Source organism: Rhineura floridana, chromosome 2, assembly GCF_030035675.1.
Source record: "Rhineura floridana isolate rRhiFlo1 chromosome 2, rRhiFlo1.hap2, whole genome shotgun sequence".
NCBI lineage: Eukaryota > Metazoa > Chordata > Lepidosauria > Squamata > Rhineuridae > Rhineura > Rhineura floridana.
In genome coordinates, this window is record NC_084481.1 from 54,605,701 (window position 1) to 54,623,661 (window position 17,961).

Here is a 17,961-nt window from a genome sequence, read left to right on the forward strand (position 1 = left end):
ATCCATTTCAATCGGGTTTGAGGCCCGGCTTCAGCACCGAGACAGCCTTGGTCGCCCTGTATGATGACCTATGTCGGGAGAGGGATGGAGGGAGTGTAACTCTGTTGATTCTCCTTGATCTCTCAGTGGCTTTTGATACCATCGACCATGGTATCCTTCTGGAGTGGCTCGCGGAGTTGGTGGTACTGCTTGGCAGTGGTTCCGCTCCTACTTGGCAGGTCGTCTCCAGAAGGTAGTGCTTGGGGAACATTGCTTGACACCGTGGGTTCTCCAATGTGGAGTCCCGCAGGGGTCAGTTCTGTCTCCCATGCTTTTCAACATCTACATGAAGCCACTGGGTGCGGTCATCAGGAGTTTTGGAGTGCGTTGCCATCAGTACGCTGATGACACGCAACTCTACTTCCTTTTCATCTTCAGGTGAGGCTGTCAATGTGCTGAACCGTTGCCTGGCCGCGATAATGGACTGGATGAGAGCTAACAAACTGAGGCTCAATCCAGACAAGACTGAGATGCTGCTGGTGCGTGGTTTCTATGATCAGGTGGTGGATATACACCCTGTCCTGGATGGGGTTACACTCCCCCTAAAGGAACGGGTTCGTAGTCTGGGAGTCTTTTTAGATCCTTCCCTGTCACTTGAGGCTCAAGTAGCCTCGGTTGCACGGAACGCGTTCTACCAACTTCGGTTGGTAGCCCAGCTACGTCCCTACCTGAGCAGGGAGGACCTCACATCAGTTGTACATGCTCTGGTAACCTCGCGATTGGATTACTGCAATGCACTCTACGTGGGGCTGCCTCTGAAGACAGTTCGGAAGCTACAGCTCGTGCAAAACGCGGCGGCCAGACTGATAATGTGGACCAAGTGGTCCGAACACATAACACCTGTTCTGGCTCGCTTGCACTGGCTTCCAATATGCTTCCGGGCCAGATTCAAAGTGCTGGTTTTAACCTATAAAGCCTTATATGGCGCGGGACCACAATACCTGCTGGAACGCCTCTCCCGATATGAACCTGCCCGTACACTATGTTCTACATCGAAGGCCCTCCTCCGAGTTCCGACTCATAGAGAAGCTCGGAGGGTGGTAACAAGAACTAGGGCCTTCTCAGTGGTGGCCCCCGAACTGTGGAATGGTCTCCCTGATGAGGTGCGCTTGGCGCCGACGTTACTATCTTTTCGGCGCCAAGTCAAAACCTTCCTCTTTTCTAAGGCATTTTAATCTAACTTAATCTAGTTTTAACATGTGCTGTAACTGTTTTTAGTTTTCTTACTCTCTTATATTTTTGTTGTATTTTATTATGGGATTTTATTGTATATATTTGTATTTCTTTGTTGTACACTGCCCAGAGAGCTATGCTAGTCGGGCGGTATAAAAATTTAACAAATAAATAAATAAAACAAATAAAATCTATGCAGTGACAGTCCATGATGCACAGCTCTCTATATAGGCCCTGTGGTATAGGGAAGCTTCCTTACAAAGGAAGTTTCCTATTAGTAAAGCACAGTGCCTACATATTATGCTATGCAACAGTCTGCCTGACAAAGCCTATTGACTTGGTCCTTTCACCCCATTCCCCAATAATACACTAATACAGTGCTTTTCAACAGGACAAAATATGTAAATGATGGCAATATTTACTGGTCCAAACCCCAACACATCAAGGGATACATTCAGCTAACATGCTGGATATGACTAGCTAGAACTATTCCGTCACTGAAAATGCTACTGCTATTACCTATACTGATATTTGAGGTGTTCAGTTATAGGAACTTCTTAAATACTCAATTTATTGAGTTTTTCACTGACCTAATGCAGGAGTTCTGTATTTCAGTATAAATCAAAATGATGTTCAGTTTTTATTGGTGCAGAACAAGAAATGATCAGCGACAAAGAACAACAAAATAAACCACTCTACTAGTTTTGGAAACTATTTAGTTTGAATTCTTCTTAAGGCCACAGTATTAGGTTGATTGCTTCAGTTTAATGGGAACACTGGGTAAATTACCTAAAGCATAAATGCTCTACAGGAGATTTAGATATACATTTTTAATTCCAGCTGGTGGGGACCATTACAATTTGGATTTTTACATCCCAGAGGAAATTGACTTGTGGCATAAAATGTTTGTGAACAGAATGGCAATAAGTATAAGTAATTAAAAATGGCTGTTGCAGTAAGCTCTGCTTCAATGAACTGCTCCAATTAAACAGCATTTCTGGAGATGTACTTCTCCAGTATCCACTGGCTAGAACTGGTTGGCTGTTTACTGTACTCTTCTGTACTTACTATTTAAAGCAATCAAAAAGTGAGAAGCTTTCATATGAGACTTCGTATTTTCATTTGTGACCAACATATTTGGTACAAAAGACAACTCTTTTCTAATATTAGTAAATAATATTTATTGTGCTGTCCCTCTCCTGCTCTTCATGTTTCTTGAAGTGCTGCTATGTCAATATTAAAACGTCTCAACTCCCTCGCAATGATGGCAGTTCTGCGTTCAGGATGTTCACTATCTGTATTGTCCAACAATGTCTGTATATTCCACGTTCCAAAGTTCATTTGTCTTTTGCAACTGCTAAGTCGTGACCCCATTTGACGCGGTGATCCAGTCAGGGAGAGAGAAGAGGCAGACTATGTTTAGGGCACCTTTTCTAGCCCCCTCCCCATATGGGGTGAGCAGAGTGGATCCTGAATAGGACTGCTCAGTTGTGGATGCAGCTGCTGAACTACTCAACTGCCTCAGTCCTTGAGCCAGGACGACTGAGTCTGTATCCACCGCCCATGTGCCGGTCCATGACTAGGGGCTTCCGGATTTCACAGTCCTGCCCCCGTTGCCATTCGCCGATCGCCATGGGACTTTTGGTTTGGTTGGAAGACACCTGTGCGTGAATTTGTTTTATGTGGGGAGATTGGTGCACGACGATCAACATACTCAAGAACTCTTACCATAATAGGAAAGGCATAAAGAATCTATGTTGAGTCATCCCAAGCTGGTTCTTGGATAAGACGGGATTCCTGCTGAAGTCTTTAAACAAGGTGGACCTGAACTTACACAACAACTTCATAAGCTCATTGAAAAAATCTGGATGAGGGAGGAGATCCCAGAAGACTTTAGGTATGCCATAATTATCACTCTTTTCAAGAAGGGTGATAGAACAGATTGTGGGAACTACCGAGGCATCTTTCTTCTTGCTACCGCAGGTAAAATCCTTGCAAGGATCCTCGCAAATTGCCTCCTACCTATCTCAGAAGACATCCTCCCTGAATCCCAAAATGGTTTCCACCCTTCCAGGGGGACAGTGGACATGATCTTCACTGCACAACAGCTTCAAGAAAAATGCAGGGAGCAAAACCGACCTCTGTATATGGCGTTTATTGATCTGACTAAGGCCTTTGATACTGTAAATCGAACTGCTCTGTGGACCATCCTTCTGAAAATTGGATGCCCTGATAAATTTGTGAATATTTTGCGACTCCTCCATTACAACATGACGGCAACAATTTTGGATAACAATGGCTCTCAAAGTGATCCAATTCAAAGTGGGATCAGGTGTCAAACAAGGATGTGTCATTGCTCCGACCTTATTTGCTATTTTCATTGCCATGATTCTACACCTTGTTGAGGGGTGGAAATCACATATCAAACAGATGGAAAGCTTTTTAATCTCAGTAGGCTGAAAGAAAAAAGTAAGGTAATTACAACCTCTGTCATAAAACTTCAATAATGTAGTCTCCGCACATTCAGAAGAAGATCTTCAAACTATCCTAAATGTTTTTGCAGAAGCATATGAAAAGCTTGGCCTCTCACTTAACATAAAAAAAACCCAAAGTGCTTCATCAGCAAGTGCAAACCAATCCCTCTGTAGCACCATCAATCCAGCTTAATGGTGCAACGCTGGAGAATGTTGATCACTTTTCTTATCTTGGCAGCCATCTCTCTGTAAAAGCTGACATCTACGCTGAAATTCAGCATTGTCTGAGCTCTGCGAATGCCGCATTCTCCTGAATGAAGCATAGCTTGTTCGAGGATTGGGATATTCGCAGGGAGACCAAAATGCTTATTTACAAAGCCACTGTACTACTGACCTTACTGTACACCTGTGAAACATGGACCATCTAAAACGCCACTCCAAACTTCTTGAAAGATTCCACCAATGCTCCCTCCGGAAAATTCTGCAAATTACTTGGGAAGATAGGCGGACTAATGTTAGCGTATTGGAAGAAGCAAAGACTACCAGTGTTGAAACAATGATCCTCCAACATCAACTTCGCTGGACCGGCCATGTGGTTCAAATGCCTGATCACCGTCTTCCAAAGCAGCTACTTTACTCCCAGCTTAAGGATGGAAAACAGAATATCGGTGGACAGCAAACGAGGTTTAAAGATGTTCTCAAAGCTAATCTAAAAAAATGTAACATAAGCATTGAGAACTGGGAAGCCTTGGCCCATGAGCGTCCCAACTGGAGGCCGGCCATTATCAAAGGTGCTATGGACTTTGAAGAAGCACGAGTACAGGGCGAAAGGGACAAACGAGCTAAGCAGAAGACACTTCAAGCAAATCCTCAGTGTGACCATCTGCCATCTGGAAACCTATGTCCTCACTGTGGGAGGCTGTGTGCATCCAGACTTGGCCTCCACAGTCACTTACGGACCCACTGTTAAAGACCTTATCTTGGAAGACAATCTTACCTGGCCACGAGTGATCGCCAATGAAAATGAATGAATGACATAAGAATTCAAACATCAATGAAATCTGGAGAAAAGTTGGGGATGGAAGGTTAGAACGCTGTTTCCAAACCCAATCTGGTTAACTACTTTAAAATCTGGGATTGCTAGGAAACTTGAATTCAAGGAAAGGAATAGGTAGGTATTTTTCAATCTGATAGTGTTCACTGTGGAGACAGTAATATGAAATCACAAGATACAGAAAAGGAAAGTGAAATCAGTGTGCTGGATGAAATCCAGTAAAGGATGGTACCATCCAAGAATAGCCATGAAGGGGTTTCTCTGGGGAATACCCAGATGTTGAAGTGGATTTTTTTAAAAAAAGCAAAATAAAGGACTCCACTAAGGCCTACCCCACCTAGGGTGCTTCCAGACCTCACAATTTGTGGATGAGCAGTCCTTTGCTGATGTATACAACAGATGTGGTGATGGACATTATCTGAGATTGCTGTAAAAGAGGAATTGGATACATTTTGTGGAGCACAGCCATTAGCCACAAAGACTAAAAATGGAACCTCCACGTTCACAGTGGCACTGCATATTGGTTGCAGGAGAGGGGTACCTTTGATAGGAGAAGAAGAGCAATATTCATGGTCAAATACACCTGCAACAGGGTGTCAGGAAGTAACTTACAATTCATCAGCCCCAGAGGTTGCAGCCCTGAGTAATTTCAGTTATTCAGGCTTTAAGCAAAAACCTAGCCTTTAGCCAAAAGTCTGCTATGTTCAGATTCCTGAATGCCACTCTTACACTCTTAGTATGTGTATATGCAAAGGAAGTACTGAAGAACTGTAACCCTTCCTGAACTCCTGCTTTGCATCTGTTTCTATCTATATTTTTGCACACATTATGTGTATTCATAGTAAATAGCTACATTCAATACCCATTTAAGAGTTAAAGTAAATCCACTAACTTTTGAGGAGCTAACGTTCAAATATAGCTGCTAAAGTATTATTATAAATTATTCATATTTGTAGAATACGAAGCAACACAGGAAAAGCAGGTACTGGCATAGAAGCAGAGGTCCACATACATTTGCTTGCCTTACTATCCAGAATTCTCCTCGCTCACCTTTCTCTCTGGCACATGTAGATGGCTCAACAGGGTCTCTTGATTCTGCTGAGGTTCCAAGAAGACAAAACTCCTGATGTTTCTTACCTCTTCCATACAACAACAGAGTGAGAGTTAGGGGAAGGGAATGAGAGCTGTGAAGTAGGCTAGGGACCTTGCTCCTGATAAGCAGATCCATGGACACCTGCTTAGTTGTCAAGTTTAAGATTTGAGAGATACACAGCCTGGATATGCTATGCATATACGTAGGAGATGATGTGGGGAGAGAGGCATGCATCAGAAATCCAGCAAAGTTATAACCACAGCTCTATGACCATACTTATTTGAGAAATGTGTTACAAATCAAAACATATTTAGTGACTTAATAAGACTGCTACAATAGGGATTTAAAAACTACTGCTGCAATCTTACGCACAATGATTATTCATAATTGTGGCTGATGACGAGCAAAGAGTAACAGGACATCTAAGCTTTTGGACACTGCTGTTGCTTCCGTGCCAACACTTGCTTAACTCACCAGGGGAGAATTAGAGGTTCGATTGTAACGGAAGAATGAGACAAGTGACTGAGTCATAAGATGAAACATTTGAGAAGCTTTGTTTAAATAAGCTTGCTTGTAAACAATAACATGAATTTATTGGTTCTTCACTCCAATTAGTTGTATTACAAAAGAACCTTTATAGACAGCCAATCTCAAATGTTTATGACCTGGGAGACAAGAGTTCAAATCCCCGCTCAGCCATGAAGCTCATTGGGTAACCTTGGGCCAGTCTCAGCCTAACCTACTTTACAGGGTTATTTTGAGGATAAAATGGGGAGGGGAGGACCATGTTTGTATGCCACTCTGAGCTCCTTGGAGGAAAGGTGGGATATAAATGTAAATAATAAATACTGTTTAGACCAGCCTTCCCCAAGTTGCAGCTCTTCAGATGTTGATGGGCTACAACTGCCATCCTCTCTAGCCAAAACATCTTGATGGCACTAAGTTGGGAACAGCTGCTTTAGAGCATCTACTCACACGCAGAAAGTTGACTGTTATCATTTAAAACTAGACAAAATACATTGACAACAAATTATTTGATACTTTTGCAACAAATCTTTCTCTGATCTCATACATACAACTGAATATCTTAAACACAAGCTCCGGTGAGGTCCCAGCCAGTGGAGTCCTACTGGAGGAAAACCAGGAGTCTCCAGTCTTGGACCCAGCCCTGGCTCAGGCTCCATCTGAGGGTGAGGGGCCAGGGTCCTATGAGGAGGCCCAGGACGGGCCATATGCACCTGGGGCAAGTTTGGCCTCTGACATCGGGCAGAACAGCCCCTGAGCGCAAGGAAGAGGCGTTGTCTCCAACGCCAGATGAAGGCCAAGCCCATCCAGAAGAGTGCTTGACTACAGTCCTGGATTTCTCAGGGGTAAGGACTCCTAAGGAGCGAAGGTCTGCAGGTAATCAATAGGAGTCAGCTGAGGTTTGGAGTGCGATTCTGCAGCTCCAGCATAAAAAACCCAGTGCTAAGCTGGAAGGGCTGCTGCAACAACATCTATACTCTAGCTCTGTACCTGACCTGGCTAAAGATTGCCTGTGGACCCTGGACCTGTCTCTTGCATTGTCCCTTACCTGCATTGTTTACAGACTGCTTGGTTTCTGACCCTGATTCTTGCCTGACCCCCTTGGTTTTGAGGTAGAATATGGACTGACCCTAGATACTGCCGTTGTGCTGCCCTCACTTGTGTTTCTGCTGGGGAGCTTCTTGCCTCCTTAAGGACGGTTCTATGGAAATAATTCAAATGTTTCTGTGTTGAATGGCTAGATTTCCATACACAAAGCAACACTGCCACACTATAGAAGGGAGAGTGAACCCATGTACTGCAATTTTATGGAGATTTGTATGTGCATATCGTACAGCACCATAACAGCTGGAGGGATAGGAGAGGGGGTTGCTATCATCTATAGAGGCTCCAGGATATCCGCTTGGTCAAGTGCTGGGTTTGAGGGTTTTCATCTGATCTTGGATCAGAGATGTGTAGGTGCTGAACTGGTGAGTAATGGGGTAGACAAGCTTGTCTGTTGAACTGATGTTGAGCCTGGTCTGTATAGGTTGTACTCCCCTTAAAAGAGCAGGTCTACAACTTGGGGATCCAGCTTTGTCACTTGTGGCCCAGGTGGCATGCAGTGCCTTTTAGCAGCTCTGGCCAGTTCACCAGTTACAGCTATTCCTGGACAGGGATAACCTAGCCATGGCAATCCATGCTTTATCAAAGTCCTAGCTTTATTGCTGTAATACATTATATATGGGAATGAGCTTAAAGATGACTCTGAAGATTCAACTAGTGCAGAATAATACTGCCAGAATTCTGATTGGTACAAGCCAGTTTGCTTTTATTACCCCAATCCTAACAAGATAGGAAGTTACATACCAGTGGGATGTAGCAGTTAGAGCAATGGGCTAAGACTTGGGAGATCAGGGTTGAAATTCCTACTCAGGCATGAAGCTTGCTGGGTGACCTTGGGCCAATCACAGTCTTTCAGCCTAACCCACCTCACACGGTTGTTGTGAGAAGAAAAGAGAGAGGAAGGAAACCACGTATGCCACCTTGAGCTCCTTGGAGGAAAGGTGGAATATAAATGTAATAAATAAAATACCGAGTCAGACCACTGATCCACCTAGTTCAGTATTATCTACATTAACTGGCAGCCTCTCTCTAGGATTTCAGAGAGGGGTCTCTCCCAGCCCTTCCTGGGGACTGAACCTAGGACCTCCTGCATGCCAAGCAGATGCTCTGCCACTTAGCTATGGCTCTTCTCCTAGATCTGGCTGCCCATTTGCTTCTAGACCCCATTCAGCACCCTTATCTATAAAGCCCTAAACTTCTTGGGAGCCAAATATCTGAAGAAGCACTTTTCCCCATTCCAGCCTACCCATGTCTTGAGATCTTCTGCTGAAGTTCTTCTCAAGTACCTTCCTTACTGAAAATGCAAGATGTAACAAAAGAGAGGGCTTTTTAGTGGTGCCACAGTTACAGAAAACCTTTTAGGGAGAGGTGTGCCTGGTGCCTAAATTACAATATTTTCAGCACCAATTTAAGACTTTTGCCCTGGCATTTTAATTTATGTAATGCCTAGGTTGTTGCTCCGTGTTTTTAGTTGCTCCCTCATATTATTTTTAACACTATGGTTTTATTGTAGTTTACTGTGTTACGTTGTTCACTGACCTGAAATCTTTTGGATGAAGGGTGATATACAAATCCTATCTATCCATCCATTAACATGCACACACACACACACACTCTCTTGAGAGCAAGTCCCACTGAACTAAATAGGAGTGGTGCATGTGTGACCAGTTAAGCAGTTTACAGGAGGATGTAGCACCATTTCCCATGCTGCTTACTAAAGTAATAAACTCAGAAGAATTGTAAGTACGGCTCCATGGCAAGCCACCCTAAAGAGAAAAGGAGTCCAAGATGGGTGGGAGTTTCTAAAAAATGAAATTCTAAAAGCGCAATGGCAAGCAATTCCAACAAGGAAAAAAGGGGGAAAGGCAGAAGAAGCCAATGGGGCTTTATAAAAGGCTTAGAGATGACCTGAAAACAAAAAAGGACACATACAGGAAGTGGAAAGAAGGCCAGGCCACAAAGGAAGAGTACAAGCAGAGATCATGGAATTGCAGGGAATTCAGGAAGGCGAAAGGTGAGAATGAGCTGAGGTTAGCGAGAGATGCCAAAAGCAACAAAAAAGCTTTCTTCAGGTATGTACATAGTAAAAGACAGAGAAAAGAAATAGTGGCACAGCTACTCAATGAGGATGGCAAAATAATAACAGATGACAACGAAAAGGCAGAAGTGCTCAATTCCTACTTTGGCTCAGTCTTCTCCCAAAAAAGGGGCTATGACCCTCCCGGGAAACATGAAGTAGAAGGGGCAGGATTGGAGCTTGAGATTGATAGACAAACAGTCAAGGAATACCTAATCGCTTTGAAAGAGTTCAAATCTCCAGGGCCCGATAAACTGCATCCTAGTGTATTGAAGGAACTGGCTGAAGAACTCTCAGAACCGCTGTCTATTGTCTTTGCGAAATCATGGAGGATTGGTGAAGTGCCGGATGACTGGAGGAGAGCTAATGTTGTTCCTATATTCAAAAAGGGCAAAAAGGAGGAACCAGGGAACTACAGACCAGTTGGCCTAACATCAATCCCTGGGAAAATTCTAGTGCAGATTATAGAGCAGTCAATCTGTAAGCACCTTGAAAACAATGCAGTGATTACTAGAAGCCAACATGGATTTATGAAGAGCAAATCCTGCCAAACTAATCTTATCTCATTTTTTGATCGGGTAACCTCCCTGGTAGACTGTGGGAATGCTGTGGACGTAATATATCTCGACTTCAGCAAAGCTTTTGACAAAGTGTCCCATGATATTCTGATTAGCAAGCTAGCTAATTGTGGGCTGGATGGAACAATTATCAGGTGGATCCATAGTTGGGTCCAGAATCGTACTCAAAGAGTGCTTATCAATGGTTCCTTCTCAAACTGGGTGGAAGTAACGAGTGGGGTACCACAGGGCTTGGTGCTGGGCCCAGTGCTCTTCAACATTTTTATTAACGGATTAGGAGGTACAGAGTATACTTATCAAATTTGCAGATGATATGAAATTGGGGGGCACAGCTAATACCGTGGAAGACAGAAACAAAATTCAAAGGGACCTTGATAGGCTGGAGCATTGGGCTGAAAACAACAGAATGAAATACAACAGGGATAAATGCAAAGTTCTACACTTAGGAAAAAGAAACCAAATGCACAGTTATAAGATGGGGGATACTTGGCTCAGCAATACGACATGTGAGAAGGATCTTGGAATTGTCGTTGATCACACGCTGAATATGAGCCAACAGTGTGATGTGGCTGCAAATGCTATATTAGAAGTATAGTTTCCAAATCACGTGAAGTATTAGTTCCCTTCTACTCAGCACTGGTTAGGCCTCATCTTGAATACTGCATCCAGTTCTGGTCTCCGCATTTCAAGAAGGATGCAGACAAACTGGAACAGGTTCAGAGGAGGGCAACAAGGATGATCAGGGGACTGGAAACAAAGTCCTATGAGGAGAGACTGAAGGCATGTTTAGCCTGGAGAAGAGAAAATTGAGGGGAGAGCTCTTCAAGTACATGAAAGGTTGTCACATAGAGGAGGGCCGGGATCTCTTCTCGATTGTCCCAGAGTGCAGGACACGGAATAATGGGCTCAAGTTGCAGGAAGCCAGATTTCGACTGGACATCAGGAAAAACTTCCTAACTGTTAAGAGCCATATGACAATGGAACCAATTACCTAGAGAGGTAGTGGGCTCTCTGACACTGGAGGCATTCAAGAGGCAGCTGGACAGTCATCTCTCAGGAATGCTTTGATTTGGATTCCTGCACTGAGCAGTCTCACTTAATGATCCCCTTCCACTCCTTTCACTGCCAGGGTCTTACTGAATCATGGGAAAATGTTCAGAAATTGACATGTTATTTTTCAATAGCTCTTATAGTTTTAACTATTAAATGGCTTAGAAGACTTGAAATATGCTTACAAGGAAACAAAAATTAATGGATAGTGACCCACTTCAGGTGATTATCTAGCCTTAATAAGCTGAGATATATATGAGCCTTTTCGCCGTGTGCACAGTGCCTTCATGTAACCTGTAAATTAAGCCAGGAAGTCTCTAATCATAATTTCCTGTTTTGTCTGAACTAGGAAACTATGCTTATCAGCTTTGGAACAAACCAGGATATTAAGCTATGGTCTGAAGTTGGCTTAATATTAAATCAACTTCAGAACATGATTTGATAACTTGGTTTGTTGTAAACCAGGTTTTCAACAATCTTTTCAGTTGAGACCTTATCCCAGTCTGCGTCTGTGTTGGAATTACTTTTTAATACATTTTTAAACCTTTTTTTAAAAAAAACAATTTGTTTTTAACCTTTTTTAAAAAAAAGATGTCTTGAAAGCTTTTTAAAAATGTTTTTAAAGACGTTTTGTTTTAATGTATTTTAAAGTCTGTTTTTATGATGTTTTAAAGTGTTTTTAGAGCTTTTGTTTGCTGCCCTAGGCTCCTGCTGGGAGGAAGGGTGGGATATAAATCAAATAAAAAGGTAAAGGTGTCCCCGCATTTATAGTGCGAGTCGTTTCTGACTCTTGCGACGTTTACTAGGCAGACCGTATATATGGGGTGGGATTGCCAGTTCCTTCTCCAGCCTTTCTTTACCCCCCAGCATATGCTGGATACTCATTTTACCGACCACGGATGGATGGAAGGCTGAGTGGACCTTGACCCCTTTTACCGGAGATTCGACTTCCTCCTTCCGTTGGAATCGAATGCCGGCCGTGAGCAGAGCTTCGGCTGCATTACCACTGCTTACCACTCTACGCCACAGAGGGTCTAATAATAAATAAATCAAATAATAAATAAATAAATAAAACCAGTAACCATAGTCCAGCTTGGATGCAACAGGAAACTATGATCAATTAGAAACTTATTGGTTTTAATTGCAGCTCACACAAAAGGAGCAAAGGGGCCGCATGTGTAGGCAAAAGGTTTGTTCATTTCTCTGCTTATTATGCACAAATATGATCATCTGAATGTGGCAATCATCTACACTAATTTTCACAAGCAATACAATTTAGCAAAATATAGCACTGTATACACATATCTATCATCTGTCTTGAGTGTGAGGTTTTACAAGCTCCAATACAGTTAGTTCTACCATTGATTGAAAATGCAAAGAGATCACATACAAAATGAAATGAATGGTGGGCCAGGGGACTATAGAGAGTTGGGCTAGTTTGCCTGTGCCAGACCCTCAGTTATCAAAACCAAGTATGCAAATTTCAGCTTTGCATTTCTTTTTTAAAGCTCTATACGTTGTACCACTTTCCCAGTAATTATGGAAATCTTGCTAATCATGAATAGTTAGGTGCTTGGTTAGAAAAACAGCTGCTTCTGGATTTTTGACAGGTTACGTAAAATCCATCCAAGAAAAAATGATTTAATTTCCTGCTAATTATTTTTCCTAAGCCTCCATTACCTTAATTATGTGGACAGCCACCTATTAAACAAGAACAATCAGTATCAGTTGTTTGTTGCAAATGTTGATAGGTATAAAGTGCATTATTATTGTACACAATATATTGCATTATAGCTAAAATACTAGCATGATCAAGCTAATCCCAGGTAGGAACAATAGAAAATATGTGCAAAGCACTAAGAAAACAATAAATGTGTTCTAATTCCTGAAAATCTAAATTGCTTTTGTTCTTTCTCTTTATTTTAATTTCAGTGTGGTATTAGGATTCCTGACATCCTGTGTCTCCCAACAGTTTGAACAAGACAACTTCCACTGCAGTTTGTCATGGGCCTACCCCACTGGCGTGGTTGCGGCATTAATCTTTTGGTGGTGCAAAGCTGATATGAGATACTGTAAACTCTACATTTTGGTTCTGAACTGTCTTTTGGCTAACTGAGATGACCATCAGGAAAGGATGAGCTTCAAGCACTTCCAGCTATAAATCTATATTATTTAAAAAGGTGTTTCACACATTTCTATCTTGTCTTTCCATATAAATTGTTCAAGGTGGCTCACATTAAAAAAAGTCAGTCAACACACAAATTTTAAAACAAAACACAGTAAAACCAAAATAAAACTAGCAGCGAACAGAGGACAAAGCAGTCTTTTACTTGGCATTTGAAAGATAACAACAATACCAAAATGACCTCTCTGGAGCAAATTTACCAAAGAAGGAACACTAGCCACTGAAAAAGCCCTCTCTTTATCTGTCTACCAAATGCTGATCTTCCATGTATTGCTCTTCCAAGCACTGGAACCCATGCACCTTCAGAATATTTTGTCATCCATTCCTGAAGCAACCCAAAACTACTGTTGAGAACTAGTTCAAGCTATGTTTCGCACATATTGGGAAATTATCTTTTCATTTATTGTTTCAAATGTGGCTATAATATAATAGAGCACTTGTCCCTTCTATGGGTACGCAGAGGCTAGGAAGCATGCATATGGCTTCTGTTCTCCAGGAGAATAACCAGGACTCCACATTTTAATTCCAGGCCCATAAACATAACCAAATTTGAACTGACTTGCTGGATCAGACCAGAGATCTCTCCAGTCCAATATTGTGATTTCAACATTGGTCAGCATATGATGGATAACATGGCACCAACATGTTCATGCAGATGTGGTGTTGCAGGCATTTACTACCACCTCTGGTGGGAGTTTCCTCATGTAAAGCTGTTCTGGGAAGAGGTGTTCAAGGAAACTTTAAAATGTGCCCCACAACTATTTTCATTGTCTATGTTTGAACAGGAAAATATAACAGTTAAATCCAAGGACTATATAATATTTTTACTGATTGCTGTGAGATAGACGACTGCCCAAAGATGGAAAACAGTGCATAGTTTGATCATTGCAATTTGGTATCATAAAGTATGTATACTGCCATTGTAGAAAAAACATTCATACTTTGGAAGTAGTGGTCGATGGGGCAGGGAGATTTACTGCGAAGGAAAGAGTCCCCGCAGTAGTGATGTAAACACATCTGCAGGAGTGCCTGATTGGTTCTGCCAGTATGTTTGCATGACACCAACCTTGCTGCTGCCCCACCCCTCCTGGTAAGCCGCAGCAATGCCGCAATGACAGTGAAGGGAGGTCAGGTAAACTCCACTACAAACTACCGGCCGTTATTATTTAGTGATTTTGGCCATGCATTTTGTTCAATCTTCAAAATGAGTTTGGTATCACTAGCATAGTCCTCTTTACCAAGTGGCACCCTAAAAAAGTGTCAAAAAGAGTTCACCAATGCACCTTATCCCAACCAGAAGTTAGGGAAAGAGAGATGAGTGGTAAAATTCTTTTCACACTTAGGACACTACTGATGATCAGCTTACTAAATGGTAACATGCACATTGCTCTAAGTTATTACTTCATAAATGGTTACCAGCAGTCACCCAAACCTACATTTTTGTCTGTTTGGTTGAGTGTGTACTGAGTAATCAAGCAACCACAAGTTCTAGAGTGCTAAATCCATAAATCCCAAGAATACATCTGCAAAAATAAAAATAATGTCAGTGCCAAATATGATGTTCACATATTAAGAGAATTTGAGATTTCACAAATTGTGATGAAATAGAAGTTTATTACAAGTACGTAATTAGCAGTTTGAAAATAAAGACACTGGGATGTATACCTTGTGCTTGCAATGCTCGGTGATTCTGCTCCAAGCCTGCATCTTTCTAACTGACTGGCAACAATTTGCCTTTCCACCTCAAGCTCTCTGGTGAGCCTTTGAAACTGGAGCTCCTGCAATTCAAAAAGATTTTTTTTAAAAAATGTATTTTTAAAAATGATGCAGGTAGGATAAAAACTATAGGTTCACACACCTCAAAGCAAAGATTCTACCACAATAAAAGTGAACTAAAAGTAAAGGGTGGGGAGGAACCCATTCCAATTTGTAACTCTTCTGAAAAATCATTACATATGAATGAGCAAAGATGGACAGTTTTGCTTAACACCCTTTAAAAGCTTCTCAAAAGTTAGCTGAGGCAGGTTGACAATGCGTAGTTACTGAAAAACAGGGTCTAGTAGGATTCATGTCACATTTGCACACAGCTGAACATGCTACGGCATACATACAAAGTCTTTATGGCTCGAAAACAGTTTGTGCCATAGGTTAAGTACTGATTGCAAGTTTTAATAGTAGCGGCTTCAGAAGAGCATTCTCCTTATATGCTCATTCTCACTTCCCGATATTAGGGGACTCTGGCAGTCACCTCATGTGAAAGTTCCATTTCAAGAACCCATGGGGAGTGCTGAAGTAATGTTTCCCATCAGCGCAAAGATTTCCACTTGCACAATGGGACTTTTCCTCCTCTCCTCCCCCCATGGGTGCCCCCTCAGATCTGCTCCAGGGTTTTCTTTACTGTAGAAGCTATCAAGAATATACCCCAACCAAACTGAAAATAGTGCATAATGTTACATCACCCCCATAATGTTACATCACCAGTTCCTGCTATTACAAATCAATATTCGGATAACAGTAGAAATGCACTGCAATTTAAAACTATTTCTGCATAAAGTGCTGAACTCCATCCACAAGTGTTTTAACCCTGGGGTACAGCAACATCTGGAGATCCACAGGTTAGCCACCCTTGTTCTGGAGAAATGAAGATGGTGGGCAGCTGTACCCTCAAGCCAGCATTGTCAGAATGTACCTGCTGCCCTAGTAGAAATGTTAAGGAAAGGAAAGGGGACGCTGGCAACCAGTGTCAGCGCTGCTAGGCCCTTAGACAGTCCTGCTTTTGTTCCACCATGCCATGTGCTGGCAATGACTCTCTGCCTCATGTTCTCTCGCCACTGGGTTATTCATGGATTTGACAACTTACAGCTAGATTTTGAACTGCCACCACTGTACAGTATTGAACTGGGATTTGAAGAACTGTGTACAATGTGTTGTGTACAAGGCCAATGTGTTGCCCTCCAGATGCTTGACTTTTGACCATGCTGGCTGGGGCTGAAGGGAGGTGGAGTCCAACAACATCTGGGGGACACGACATTGGCTACTCCTGCCTTAGTCTGTAGCTTTTGATCAGTGATAGTTCCTTTACAGATTCAATCAACAAGGGAACATGCATTTCTGCTGTTAAAGGCAATGCAATAAAAGCTACTGTGACATAATTGCACTTACCTATTAATACTTTTTATAGTATTATAGTATTAATACTTTTATAGTCAAGAAGGTTAAATATGCATAGGCTCAAGAAACTATTCCGCTCCCCAGATGTTAAGGTCCTCTGTTCCCAAGTGTTCTAAATCAGTATTTTTTTCTTTTTCCCTGTGTCTTTCCCTTTTAATTCCAAACCATGCTTTTCTATCAGATTTTCCACTGGCCAACAATGCTAATGGTATTTCCTTCCCTGGATCACTTTTGTGCTGAAGCCATTTAAAATTTTTCTTTTAATTACAAATTCTAGAGCAGGGATGCTAACCTGTAGTCTTCCAGACATTGTTGGACTCCAAATCTTATCAGCCCAAGCTAGCATGGCCAATGGTCAGGGATGGTGGGAGTTGTAGCCCAGCAACAAGTGGAAGGCCAAAGGTTCTTCATCCCTGCTCTTGGAACTACTGCAGCTCTTCAGCCACTAATGGACTTATCCCCAACAGTAGGCAGTGTGGCATGGTGGGGCAGCAGCATTCACCTAACCTCCCTTTGGTTGTATAGCTGCTGCTTACTGGGATGCAGAGAGGGAGGGTTGAGGCAGTACAAGGGTGGCATGATGAAAATTCACTGGCAGAGCCACTTTGGTGCTCCCACTGGTATATTTTCATCGTTCTGACCTCTACCCTCCTCCTGGTAAGCTGCAGCAACACAACCAACCAGAGCTCAAGTGAGCGCTACCACCCCACCATGCTATCCGTTACTGATTATCCCATATTAAAGAAGCCTATTCCTAAGTATTGTTAACAGAGGTATCAGTCCTTCACCTTGTTTTGACTCACCATGTTTTCTTAGATACATGGTGTCAACACTCTATGCCAGCTGAGAGACTAAGAATCAACCCTGAGAAGCCACGTCCATCCAGTAATTCAATATCTGGCCAATTCAGTAGTGGTTGCAATGTCCTTTCGTCTGTCTTTTTAGTCCATTCAAGTTTGTGTTCTGATATCCAGGGTAAGTTTGCTTGCTTGCTCATCCATTGTTTATTAAGCTCAAATCTCATTATTTTATATCAAAAGTTGAGGAGCTTAAAAAGTCACCTGAGTTGAAAAGACAGACTTGTCGGTTTTAATCTTCACAGCTGGTGAATTCCCAATATTATGATGAGAATGAGATCTACTTGGCCTTAAGTCAGAAATCATCCCAGAGCAAAGTATGTTGAGCCAGTAGTCTTCATGAAACTACATGTGTGTAGTACTTAACACACACACAAAACATCAAATTATTTTTACATTACATCGATCCAAGGATACAACACTTCCTCCACTTTCTTCAACAAGTAATAGCCTCAAGGCTAGAAAAATCCCAAGTCATATGACTGCGAGACACCTATACATTTTCTTTTGGTTTCCAATAATTTTCTTCTTTAAAGCTAGGTATTTAAAAGGAACTAGAATGAAATGGTTCCATCTCCTAT

At 42.2% G+C, this 17,961-nt stretch overlaps 1 protein-coding gene across 5 annotated transcripts in view; it reads right to left on the reverse strand.

Annotated features, from left to right (window-relative positions):
* The window catches only part of PKP4 (plakophilin 4), a 147,769-nt gene that overhangs the window by 75,878 nt on the left and 53,930 nt on the right, over positions 1-17,961 (reverse strand). For all 5 annotated transcript variants that reach the window (XM_061608711.1, XM_061608709.1, XM_061608710.1 and 2 more), the window contains one exon: positions 15,018-15,130. In XM_061608711.1, coding sequence (XP_061464695.1) covers positions 15,018-15,130 — 113 coding nt within the window. The remainder of the gene's footprint in view (positions 1-15,017; positions 15,131-17,961) is intronic.